This window comes from Poecilia formosa, unplaced genomic scaffold, assembly GCF_000485575.1.
Source record: "Poecilia formosa unplaced genomic scaffold, Poecilia_formosa-5.1.2 Scaffold319, whole genome shotgun sequence".
In the NCBI taxonomy this organism is placed as follows: Eukaryota; Metazoa; Chordata; class Actinopteri; order Cyprinodontiformes; family Poeciliidae; genus Poecilia; species Poecilia formosa.
Window position 1 is genome coordinate 76,048 of NW_006800258.1, and position 13,610 is coordinate 89,657.

General features: G+C 42.0%; 1 protein-coding gene across 8 annotated transcripts in view; it reads left to right on the plus strand.

The window, feature by feature from the left end:
• The first annotated feature begins 370 nt into the window (after positions 1–370).
• Positions 371–13,610, plus strand: part of nfixb (nuclear factor I/Xb) — a 200,417-nt gene continuing 187,177 nt past the window's right edge. For 3 of the 8 annotated variants that reach the window (XM_016661218.1, XM_016661220.1, XM_016661230.1), the window contains exon 1: positions 371–2,669. In XM_016661218.1, the coding sequence (XP_016516704.1) occupies positions 2,667–2,669 (3 nt within the window). In that variant the 5' untranslated portion in view covers positions 371–2,666. Of the gene's footprint in view, positions 2,670–12,795; positions 12,883–13,610 lie in introns of those variants that run through there. The other 5 variants (XM_016661223.1, XM_016661229.1, XM_007573105.2 and 2 more) reach the window with 5 other exon arrangements.

Sequence of the window (13,610 nt, forward strand, 5' to 3'; positions counted from 1 at the left end):
AAGGTAAAGGGAGAAAAAAATCCAGCGCTTCGATTTGGTGATTTATTCATGCATACAGCATTGGACGGTAGCTTTGTCTCTGCGTAAATTCTTCCTAATTTCCCCAGCTACTTTTTTTTTCTTTCTTGGGCTATTTGTGATGAATTAATATCGTGTTTTACCAGAGGCGATGTTCTCCTGCCAGGAGTTGCGCACCTGCGCATACACTAGCATACTTGCGCCTCTAACTTCTTGCCCAGACTGCTCGCTGTATTCGTGACCAAATAAAACACATGGTTGGAACGAGGCGGGGCTGTTTTGTTAGGATTTGGTTCAGATGGACTCCTGGTCCCCGCAGTATGACTTTGCAGGGTTGGCTGTGTGTAAAAATGCTGCAAAAAAAAAAAAAAAAACTAAATTAATCAGAAAAATATTTTAAATAAACACTCAAATTATTAAAATATGCTATATAATCAAGTCAACGGATTGTGCATTTTTTTTTCTTGCTAAAGTTAAGCAAATTACTCCACCTGTAAAAAGTTTAATTAATGATGAAAATAACTGTTATCTGCACTGAAAAATACATTTTGGAAGGTGTTAATGTTTCCCTATAAAATAAAAATGATTCAGGCACATCAGTACACGTAGTGTGGTGTGGTTCATTTCAATCAACAATGACTTAATTTTGCTAACAAATCCAGCCAAAATGTATGTTGGTTCAGCCCACCTTAACTACATGGTATCCGCTAGGGCTAAAGTCAAACTTGCTAGCAAAATGTTTCATCCTTTCATATTAAAAGAAGCAAAAATAAAGAATTGGTTAGTAATTTAGTAACAAACATTTTAACCACATTCTACAAAAGGAGGTATGTTGGTCGTAACCCTGACAACCACCACTAAGATATGCTGTTTATTAGCAGTTAGCGAAAGCCTAGCTTGTTAACAGGTCAGAGTTTATCATTTGGGGAAAATGATTACCAACAGTCACATGGCTCTTCTTAGGGACACTATTTTGATGTATTCATTCATAATATAAGCCACATATCAGCCTTGCCTTCTGCTGTTCAATCTCAATGATCATGTGCTATGATTGAGAATAGCTGCTAATTGGCTAATGAAAAATTTCAGGTGAGTTTTGTTCCAAAAACAAACTAATGTGGGTCTTGAATAATTCAAGTGAATATTTAATATTCTCAAAATTTCATTTTTATAGTGTAAGCATCTCAACCCTGCAGGGAAAATGTTGAATGAAGAATATATTTTAAAAAATAAACATTTCATCAAGGTTTGATTAAAAAAACTGTTCCATTTTAAAAATCCGTAAAATTTTACTGATTCAGTTGAAGGAGTAGAAAAAATGCATATACTTGGAATTTCGCGTGTTTTAGCTGTGAACTTGAAATTTCCACCCAAATTTATTGAACAAAACCCACAAAATGAAGTAAATGCCTTTTTTTCCCCATGCATTATTGGTTAAATTCTAGCAGCTTGTTTTATCAGCGTGTTTCAGCTCAGAGGGTTGATCCGCTCAGTTCAGTGGCTCTTTATGTTACAAGTTAGTTTGCTCAGGTTTGCAAAAGAAAACCATTTCTCCCACAACCTGCGTCTCCCCTCCTCCGCGCGGCTCCCTCCCTCCCTCCCCCCTGCCGTCGGCCCCGAGCTGCCCCTACACTGTAGCCGGTGAGAGCCTCTAATCCCCTGCGTCCACGGTTTACTCTGAGCCCGTATTTAATTCCTCTAAACCCCCAGCTGCCGCCCTGCTTACTCACTGAACGCGACAGACTGCGGACCGCTGCGGTTATTAATAATTCACCAGCCTCCTCTCCTCTGCTCTGCTCTCCTCCACGCGCGCAGCGCCGCTCCGCTTCTCCGGCCGCGGCCGCGGGACATACCGCAACGCTCCCTCTTTCCTTCCCCCTGGTTGGCTGCCTGCGTGCGTGCGTGCAGCCGCGCCGTGTTTTTTCCCCCCTTACTTTCCTGCACTTTGTTTACTCGATTTCAGCTGCTCGGTGTCACTCACACGCCGCGGTCACGTCTCCGTCGACTAGAAACAGGCTGCGAGCCCGCTCCGATGTCTATGATTTCGGGACGGAGAGGTCGGTCTGCCCGCGGACTCTGAGGGAACAGGTGGAGGAAGAACTGCACGCTTTCAGATCAGCACACACACACAAAAAAAGAAAGGAAAGAAAGGAAAATGCCGAGGGATTGAGTGCATGCATGAAGGGAGAGAAAAGCCTCCGAATCTGCAGGAGCAACAGCTGATCGAGTGAGCGCGGAGAGAGAGAGGGAGAGAAGGCTACTTACTGTCCGCCTCCACCGCCTCGGGGCTCGTGACGGCGGCCGGGTCGGCGGTCGCTGCGTTCCGCTGCCGGGGGACCGACGGAGGTTCGATCATCGCGCTCAGCTGGGAGTTGGAATGTGATAGGAAAACAGAGGAGCTGAAAGCGAACAGAAAGAAACTCTCCGGACGAAGAAAGCCGGTTCGGATAAGTAACGAGAGGGGGGGAAGTTGACCCGCAGACCCGTAGAATGTTTACCGGGCAGCAGGCCGAGCATTAGGCCCAGCAGAACAAGAACCAGGCACTTTTCTATCTTCCACCTTTTTTTCTCTCTTTTTTCCTGGAAGCTGAACTTTGGAAAGTGGAAAATGGCTCTTTGAGAGTGTTGGCACATTTCCCCTCACCACAATGGTACGTGCTGTGTAAACTAATAATTAGCTCATTTTTCTGCACTTTATTGTACTTTTACAATTTTGAAATATAAAAATCCAGATCATTCTTGTGTGCCAAGCCGCCCCTTCCCTCCCCCTGGCCCTCCACCCCCAGCACCCTCATCGTCATGCAAAACTGAATTAAAAAAAAAAAAAGATTTCCACACTTTTTCCCAAATCAGTGTCCAAGCAGCCCACCCAGAGCTGTTTCATCCACACTGAGAACCTGACTCCTCTCATAGAGGAGTCCTAGAAGCGAGACAGTTTGCGCTATTTATAGCCATACATATATATGAAGCGCACTATTGCGTGTCATGCAGAGTGAGGAAAGATGGGCTTAGGTTACAATGTGCTACGTGAGGGGGCCCCTAGTTTGGAAAACTTAGATAAAAGATGGGCTATTCTGCCCTGCGCCAGTTTGACTTGCACGTAATTTCGCACAGCGCTTGGGACTTTTTTTTTTTTTTTACCTGTCAGAGACCGGCACCTGGCATAATGATTTTTATTTTGAATTTTTTTGTCATACATTTCTAAAACTTACTTAAGAGTCGTGCACAATAAAGTGCACACAGCCTGAACTTCTATTTTTATCAACTCATTAAAATGAGTTTTATGAATCCTGTCATAAACTGGGGCAAAGTAGTGGATAATTGTGAAATGTAAGGAAAATAAATGCTTTGCTAATTTTTTTATTTCGCCAATAACAATCATAAGCAGTCACAGCTGCAGGTCTAAAAATCATTTAAGTTCAGTCAGTTTGGATAGAAAGCACCTACAAACATCAACTTCCCAGTCTTGCAAACAGATTCTTAATCAAATTTAGGTCTGGACTTTGACTGGGACACTCTAAGTCATGAATATACTTTGTTCTAAGTCATGGCTGTATGCTTTAGGTTGGTTGCCTTCCAGGAAATTGAGCTTCCTGGTCTTGGGTGATGATTTTATCAAACAGGTTTTCAACCAAAACTTCCCATCAACTCTGACCGGCTCTCCTGTCCATGCTGCAGAAAATCTTTGTTTCTGCCATTACCGTGTTCCACTATGGGGATTGTGTGTTCAGGATGATGTTTGTTGTTAGTTCTCTTCCACAGCGTTTTGCATGAAGGTCAGAAAGTTCTGTTGGTCATCTTATTATTATTACTCTTCCATAAGGGTTTAAACAATTGTCCTGTGGTTTAGGAAGGCGACTGATTGTGTCTCTTCCCATTTTTACGACAGCGATCTGAACAGAGTTTTGTTAGATGTTCAAAGCAGATATAGTTTTATAACCTAACCCTACATAAGACATCATTCTACCTGTCTGGTGTTTCTTGGTCTTCATATTGCTGTTTGTTCACTCATTTTCTCTAACACACGTTGATTTAAGGAACACACATTTACACTAGGCTAGTTTGTTCACTGGGTTCCATTCATATTTTAAAAGGGTGATATTATTTGAAATTTTTTTAAAGGTTTACGTCATGTTATAATGTTATTCCCTCTTCAAGAACGTGTGTTTCTTTGATTCTACCAGGCATGTTTGAGAAATCCTGTAATCTCCCATGGCAACCATTCAGCTGTGCAAAATGCCTTGTTGAAGCTAGCTACGCCGTAAAGGCGAAGCTCCTACTTGGAGCTGCAGCTTCCAAGCCGCTCGCCAACAACTCCCCCTCTCAGCTCCTTCAGACTAGCCAGCAGCAATTAGCAGACACCTGGTGGAACTGTGCACCTGCTGAGCTCGTTATGCTAGCTACTTCTCAGTGCAACGCTGGTAAAAACATTACTAAAGGGTTAACACAGGTGCGATGCTTTGATGACTTCCTGAAGGCGGAGTTTCAGAAAGACCAGGAATTTTTAAAGAGACAGAGGCCCAATTTCATGATGTTAAATTACAAGGTAAAATTTATTTTATGTCTTATTTGATATATTGAGAATATTATATCAACTGAAGGTAACATAATTACTTGATTGTGGTATGTGCCTGTTCTGCCCCTTTAAAATAATGCGTCCTTTGTAATGTCTGAAAAAAGACAAATAACACCACATTGTGTGGTTTATCACATATAATACATTAAAGTTTATAGTTGGAATGTGACAAAATATAAACTATTTAAAGGGTGTTTTATAAAATAGTTTTTGTCTTAATATTCTGTTTTATAGGATACATTGTGAGCAGATATTCAAATATTCAGAGAACATCCTTTTTGCTTTTCCATTTATTAGTAAAAAAAAAAAAAAAACTCTGCTCAGGCAAAACTCTCATATCTGGCTAGAACATATCCTTGACCCTCAGACGGACTCGTTCCTGGCATGAAATGAGTCGAGTCAGGCAGTAGTTAGAGGAACCTCCCACATACAACCTTGAAGCCGCTGCGATACCAGGGAGGGATCTTATTTGCACATGAATATGGAAGATTATTAGGATGAATAATTATTTGTTTATGAGCATCCTCGCTTGGCGTGGCAGTCGCCCAAGAAAGCTCATCAGTTAAAAATGATACAGAATTCAGGACAGGCCTCACATGGGATTATCTCCACTTGTTATTCTCCTACTTCCAGCTCCTCTTTATTTAGTTATTTAATTATTATTATTATTTTTATAGACATGCTGGGTGATAAAGTTGTGCCAAAACATTCCAGCTGTACGTCGGTGTAGTCAGAGATGCACTGGAGGCAGCCTGTCAATCAGTGTCGAGATGAATCCGTTTTGCCCGTGATGACAAAGGTCCGACCTGCGTTTGCATACAGGATCATTATCTGAGACATTAGCAAGTTCTAGATGTTATCTTTGTAATTGCCGCAAGGTAAACAGAAAGTGGTTTCTGTAAACCATCAGAGGTAATTATGATCTTTTAAGTCGCAAATGTACATAAATTAGACCTTGGATTTGGTTTATTCTCTTTTAAACATCGAGGTAAATGACGCGCTGATGTTGAGTTTGCCTTTAATGCAAGATAAAAGGGAAAAATACATAACTAATCCTGCAGTTTTCTTTAAAAGTGATATTCAGTGTGTGTGTGTGGGTGTGTGTGCGTATGTGTGTGTGTGCACATGTGTGTGTGTGTTTGTGTGTGTGTGTGTGTATAGTGGTCCATGGTCCATATGATGCTCAGGCTGGAGGTTCTTTCAGTCGTGTGTGTCTCGGTTTTGGCCGTTTTGCTGCCTGTGATGTCATCCCTCACTGTATATACAGAATATGATGCCGTTCTGTTTGTTCTGGCCCCGACGTCTCCTTGGAAAAATAAATAAGGCCCAAAGCCGGCTGGAATAGCTTATGTGGCGTGTAGCTTAAAGATGGAAAGTCTGATATAAGCTCAAACGGCACAAATCTCAGGATGGTGAGATCAGACCGCCTTGTAAGGTTGATTGGTTTTGAGATAATCAACTGGGTATTTTTTTTGGATTTCACTTGGAAGTCACATAAGGAATCACCCTTGATGAAGTTTATAGGTTGATACGGTGACAAAATTCCTATGAAGTTTGCAAAGTATTCTCCAGTTGTTGGATTGGACAGGATTCAGAGGGTTTTTCTTTTAAAGAGCCACAATTTGTTTGTCTCGTTTGTGACTTGGTCTGAAAGAACTCAGTGAAGTTTTGTTCACTTGAATTTAATTTTTTGAAGAAATCAAGCCCAGATATTTTACTGATCAATTCAGTTCCATTCAGAAATACTTTTTTGATCCCAAAGGAAAAATGACATATGTTGTTGTTTCAAAGAGTTGTTGAAGTCGCTGATAGCTGTGGGTAAGAAGGTTCTGCTGTAGCAGGTCATGAAGAAGATGCTCAGGATTGTCCATAATTGTCTTGATTTCACATAAAATTCTCCAGAGGTTCCACAGTCATCCCCAGAACAGAACCAGCCTTCTTTATCGGGTTGTTGAACCTTTTTATGTCCCTGGTTCTGATGCTGCTGCCCCAACAGATGACGGAAGAAGAGGTGACCCTCTCAGCAGCAGACTTATAGAGGATGTGCAGCATCTTGCTGCAAACCTTGAAGGATCTTAGCTTCCTCAGGAAGTCCAGTCTGCTCTGTCCCTTCTTATAAACTGCTTCCCTGTTGTGTTTCCAGTCCAGTCTGTTGTCCAGATGAACACTGAGGTATTTATATTCGTCAACCACCTCCACTTCTCCTCTCATGATGGAAGTAGGCTATGATTTAACCCTTCTTTGTTTTGCTTACATTCAAAATGGCATGATTGTTCCCACACCGTGACACAAAGCACTCCGCCAGATCTCTCTACTCAGCCTCTAGTCCATCTCTGATTCACCTGACAACTGCAGTCATCTGAGTATTTCTGTAAACGACAGGAGTCTGTTTTGTCCTAGAAGTCTGAAGTGTACGAAATGACGAGTCATGGTGAGAGTACAGTCCCCTGTGGTGCTCCTGTGTTACTGACCACCTGATTAGATCCACAGTCCTTCAGCCTCACAAACTGTGGTCTGCTTGTGAGGCTGTCGTAGATCCAGGTGATGGTGGAGGCGTCCACCTGTGTCTTCTGGGGTTTCTGACAAAGCAAATCAGGGTGAATTGTATTAAATGCACTGATGAAATCAAAGGACACGATCCTCACAGTGCTGCCCTGTTAGTCCAGATGACAGTGGGTTTGTTGAAGGAACTCCACATAAGCAAACTGCAGGGCGTCCTGAGATGTGCCCATTTCTTACCTGGCGATCTCTCCAGGACCTGCTGCAGCGTTTTAAGGTTACAGACAGGAGATCTTGTTAAATCTTTAATGTGTACGAAACAGAAAGACTGGCAGAATGATTTTGGTTTGAATACAGGTGCTGTAGCAGTGCTACACTTTAGTAAATTAAACATTTAGTCTTATTTTATATGGCTCAAACTCAGTCCAATACTACTTTTGATTATGCTTCATTTTTGTTATTAATTTCTCAAATGAATTGGTTAAGGCGCATTTGACTGCATTCCGCTGTCTGTTAACGTTGTCAACTTAATTTGTGAAGGTGTTGGTGTCTTCTTACTTAAAACTGGGTTGAAAAATCACAACAATACGTGCATGTCCTCCGTTTGCTCTCCTCTTTTTAGGCTTTAATTAGGAAGGAGAGCCGACAGCATTATTCATTAAACAGAGCTTGCCAGCTATTTATCGCTGGGAACCCCCCCCCCCAAAAATCATTAGCATATTTGTTCCATTTTCAGCTGTTTTCCGAGTGTTCGGAACCAGGTTTAACATTCTTGATAACACAGCAACGAATGGATCATACCAACCCAAATGCTGGAAAAAGAAACAACCAGTGGCGAGCCCCGAAAACCCACAAACAGATTCTTGCGAAGCACACACACGTACACACACACACACACGCACACTCTTCTAATTACTGCACCCGCAGCCCCACCCCTCCCACCATGTCTCCTCATATTCTGCACCTCCTGAGATGCAGGTGTAAAATATCACATTTTTCCAGCATTTCTCCCTGAGGTGACGCTGGCTTGGACTCACACAACGTAAATTTCCCCTTTCATATTCTCCAGCACATTTTTTTTCTACAAACAAGTTCCCCCCCTTTCCCTCTCCCTCTCCCCAGCCCTCCTACTCTTTGATGTGCCTGCCACATCTGCACAGGTCTGTTAGCTCGTTACCAGGTGAAAAACGAGGATACAATTAAGGGCTGAATGTAACGGGACTTGGGTCGGTTATCTTTCTCGGCGGAGGAAAGCATCTGATGCTCCAGAAACCGTTGGTCGTGTCGATGCTGCTAATGGTTAGGATGGTACGGCGGGGTGATGAGAATGCTATTAATCAGCGACTGTGAAGATACCCGCCTCTCCTGCACGGATCAGAAATGTGGAGACCCAGGTGGTTTCTGTCCTTGTGTTTCGGTGCGGAGAAGACAATAAGCGAGATAGGGAAAGGCGGGAATTATGTATATGTGTTCCAATTAATCCATTTGAAAGCGAGCCAACCCTCGGCACCGAGCCCTCCTCTCCAGATCTGACTTATTGTGTTTCTGGTTGTTGGAGGAAAACCGAACAGGCACTGTTGAGAAAAGGTGCTGTGCAGGTCAGGTTCTTATTCACAAAACCACTACTGAGGTCGCCTCAAGCTATTGAGAAGTAGCTCGTTTTAACTTGATTTGATTCCTCAACCTGCAGAATCCCAACAAATTCTGTGTCAGTGTCCTAAAATGCAGCTCCTTTCTGAAGCTTTCACAGCCCTTGAGCTCTTCCAGTTGTTCTGTGAAGACTTCAGAGGTTTCTTAGGGTGTGTTTACATGAGACCGCTGCCTGGAAACTGCTGGTATTTTCGGATGTTGTTTGGGAAAGTGTTCCACGTTCAGACGGCATCACCAAGACACCTTGAGTCAGCGCTGTTATTTTAGCATGTCATTGAATGCTAATGCACTTTTGACCCTTAGCTTCTACCTCATTGTAAATAGTAACCCAATGCTCCAATTAGCTTTAGAATGCTAATGTCGTTCATTGGACATTAGCACTCCAATGAGCAAAATGCTAATGTGACACATGTATTCCTTATCAGAAGTTATTTTAAACTGAACAGGCTAAGTAGCACAACGTAGCACAATGCTATCCACCATTGTTTTATAACTATCTGCAGACGTAGAATAAACCCAACAGTCATGTGTCCTGCGCATGTGCACTTTTGCTCCTGTGGAGTACTTCACACTCTGAGACCTGATTTCAAAAAGTACTGGTGTGAGAGACTCCGGTCACTTCTATCGTGTGGATTGCAACAAGTCGTGGAGTCTAGACTCCAAAATAACAACCCACGATTTCAGCATATTACAAGAAGTGGTTATTCCGTGATCCGGAAATGGAAACGCTACGGAAAAACACAAGCTACCTCAGGAGGTCCTGCAGAGATCAGCAGATTCTGGACAGATTCTTGAACCTGTCCAGTTGACAGGCTTGAGAATCTGTCATCTGGACAACTAGTGGTTGTCTACTCAACAAATCTGGTCACTATTCAAGAATGATGATGTGTTGAAGAAAAGCTATGCTGCATATCATTCTGAACACACCATCTGTGGCTGTGGCATCATGACTCTATTTGGATAATTTTCTTCCACAGGGATGAGGAAGCTGATCAGAGTTGATCAGAAGATTGATGCAGCTAAATACAGGGCAATCCTATAAGAAAACATGTCTGCAAAAGACTTAAGACTGGAGAAGATTGTCACCTTTTATCAGGACATTGACCCTGCACCCACAGCCAGAGCTACAATTGCATAGTTTAGGTCAGCGGCCTCAAACTGCATTGTTCATAGACTAGCGTCCTTAAACTTTACGTGTCACTGATCCTACAAACTTGAATTAAATGGCATCACATATTCAAGTGTTGGAACTGCCAGGTGAAAGTCCGCACATAAATCTAATTGAGAATCCATTGCATGACCGGAAAATTGGTGTTTGCAAAATGCTCACTGTCCATTTTGACTGTGTTTGGGCTACTTTGGAAGGAAGAACCGGCAAAAATTTCAGCATGTAAATCCCCATAAAATAAATCAAACTTTTGTGGTTGGAATGTGACAGAATGGGGAAAATGTTTATGAATAGTTTTGTGAAGCATCAAGGCTCTTGCCAATAGCTACATGTTTCAACGTGTGTTGAAAGTAAGGTGTACCTCTCCTGTTTTCTGAGGTTAGCGTTTATCTCTTGCAAAGTCTGTATTAAGTCCTGATTTATCTTTGGATCAAGTTTTAAAATGTGGAGTTACATTAGATTTAGTTACATTAGAAGTCATGCAATGTGATTTGTTTTGGAGCTATTTTTTATGGATCCTTCTGGTGCTTATTCTTCTCTTCTCCGACATACTGAATGAAAGGTCAGAGCCAGTCAAGCTGAAAAATCAACCGATTCTGTTCATCATGAAACTTCTTGGTGCACCTTCGTCATTTTGCATTGTCCTCTGCCTTTTTCGTGAATAAGGAAGTGACTATATTTTGACAATGGAAGGAATGCTAACTGATAGTACAGCTTCCTTGATTAGAGAGATAAATCTGCTAATGGAAATGTAATTATAGAAGTTAATTTTCTTATTTTGCTCACAGCGACAAATGAAAGTTAAGTAAGTCAGGCAGAAAACTAGTAGACTGAGGCCTCAAAGTTTTAAATCCTGACCAGTGTCTATTATTGAGTCAGTCACCTCCTTTTAATTAGAAATACTATTGGATGACCCCTTCAGGTATCATTATCATTTTTATCCAAATCCAAATGATCTTGTTAGCAAAAAATTTATTTTTGTGTGCACAGATAAAACAACTGGGAGTCCTGAAGGAGCAATAATAATCTGATTTCTCACAGTGAATAGACAACTAGGGCTACATTTGTTCTGTCAATTTCAAATTTTGCTGAAATAATTTTTTTTAATACCTACAAGAAGACTGACGTGACGTCACACTTCAGCACTCTGTTTACGGAAATAACAGGATCAACTTTAAAAGTTATTCAGCAACTGTAGCCGATCTTGAGACAAGATGAAGGAGGCTAATAAAAAGACAGCAGAACTAATAGTGACAGCCCTTACAGCATTGATGACAATTTCTGTAGAGCAATCTGTTTGGTTGTGTAGTCAGAGCCAAGTGATAGTGGAAAAAAAAATCTGGATTGGCCCGTCCTGTCAATATTGCCATGGAAAAGTCAAATATGGGTCGCGTAAGGGCATAAAAATCTGACTTGGGTCACATTTGCCTGCTATGTGAACATAGATTAAGTCTCAAAGTACCAAAGAAAGAATAACTGCAAAAGATGTATTTTTTGCTGAAGTCTCTGCAAAGTTCATCTTATTAATCAAATCATGGAGGGCTCCACATGTTGAATTTCTCATCTGTTCATATACCTTAGTAGCTTGGAGGAACAGGTTGAGATCTTTTTGTCTACTTAATTATGTTGACAGGTTCTAGTGAGGTGATTTCTTTATTCTATGGGTCAGGCAGTAATCAGGCCTCTGTGTATGGATGAGAAAATTCAGCCAAAAGTTATGTAGTCCAGCAAAGCTAATTGATAATTTAATAAGGGCAGATATTTTTCTCCTACTAAATCCAATCCACGTCTAAAAAAACAATACAATTAGTTTGGTAGTTTAAACATTTACCTGTGTCAAAAAATAGGAGAAATCTGTAAATGGACTAATACTGTTTTGAGGGCTCAGTTTGTGAATTGTAAATTGTAAAATGACAGAGAGGGGAAATAAAGTATTTTGAAATATTCAACCTCCAACAACACTGCGGTGTTGCGGTCTGCTAGTTATCCGTGTTTTATCCTGTCATTTTCCCGGAGTGTTTTAGCCACACCGATCCGGCGCAGGTCATTTTTCATCTCCAAATGACTGAAACGTGCCAGAAAACATGAGGCGGCGAGGACTACCGTTGTGCCACATTTTGTGCTGCTCTGTTATTATCAACAGAGTAAAATATATCCCTCAGCTGGACTGGGTAGTTTTAAGAGCTTAACAGAAAGCCCCGAAGAGCTTGACATGGGCACCATTTAGTGGGACAAATGGTTTTCCTCCGGTGTTTCCTTGCGTATTAGCCGTGACATCGCCGTAAAGTTTGGGCGCTGAGGCCGAATGCGACGCCGGGGGTGTTTTCCCAGATTATCGGACGGCTCCACTTCTAACTTTCTCCGACCGTGTGTGCGCGTGCTAAACTCTGGGCTACGTGAAATCTGTGTTATTCTTATGCTAATCAGCCTGCCTGAAACCTTTGGCCACAAACTCAGAGTGAAATCACACGCGCACATGTCCTTCCTTTTGCTACAGTAAAAGGGAAAGGGCTCGAGCTGTAACCTCTCATTCTGAAGGATATGAATAGCCTGTGTCTCCAGCCGCAGCTCGGTTAGCCTAAGTCTGGGACTTATTATAGTGCTGTGTTTATGCATGTGTCTCTCTCTGCATGTATTTGTTCAAGGGCAATCCCGTGTCACACCCGCGCGCGAGCGTATTTGTGTGCATATGTTAATGCTTAAGCAAGCTAATGTCTGTTTGAGTTCCCTCCGAATTGTTTATCGCACATGCCAGTTTCAATAAGTTTACATTTTTTCTTGCCGGCTACGAGCAAAGTTTGTTCCCGTTTTTTCTTTCTTTTTTTTTTTTTTTTGTTTTGTCATTTTTTTTCTTTTTTTTTTTTTTTTTTTTGGAGGGGGGTGATGGGAGGGTGCACGTTCGCTCCAGCTCAAGGTAACGCTAGGAAAGTTCTGGAAAACAGGATTACTTCCCCCTGTGTTCCTCTTTCCGGTAAGTTGCAGAGTAAAACTTAGCGAATGAAGTTTCTCACCTCCAGCGGATTGAGTTATTTTCATTTCCCTGCAGATTTTTAGCCTCAGCCTAACAGGTTTTTTCTTTTTTTTTTTAACTCGATTCCAAGGATTTAAATTTTCCCACTTTGTACCAGTTTAGATGCAAAGCTAATACCTGGTGGTTTGTGAGCCAGGCAGAACTCCCACCCTGACCCAGATTTCCCTGCTTTCAGGTTTCCCTCCCTTCCATGTTGTCTGGCCTGCCTGCTTCAAATGACTCCAGAACTGCCCTGGTTGCTCATTCAGAGCCTCCGCCGGTGCATCCCGTAGCATACAAATGAACTGCGCTGAATAGGAACAAACTGGATATAAACACTTTAGCTATGCAACACAGAGGCCTTAGTGTGGCCAGGGTGCGTCTGGATGATGGCAGATGCGTGGTCTGCCTTCTGTCCTGCTGCACACCAAGTTGTGAATATTTGTAAAGTTGATCATCTGCCATTTTATTTCTCACAGCACGCCTGTTGGTTTATGACAATGTATTAATAACTTGCACTTTGTAAATTAGCTCAGGTTTAGTCAGATTGGGTGGAGAGTGCCTGTATTTAGTTTTCAAGTCTTGCCACAGGTTCTCAGTTTGGATTTGGGTCTGGACTTTGGGCCATTTTTCATCACTGTTTGCTGTGTTCCTCAAGTCTTCATGATGCTCTTTGTTCACAAATATTC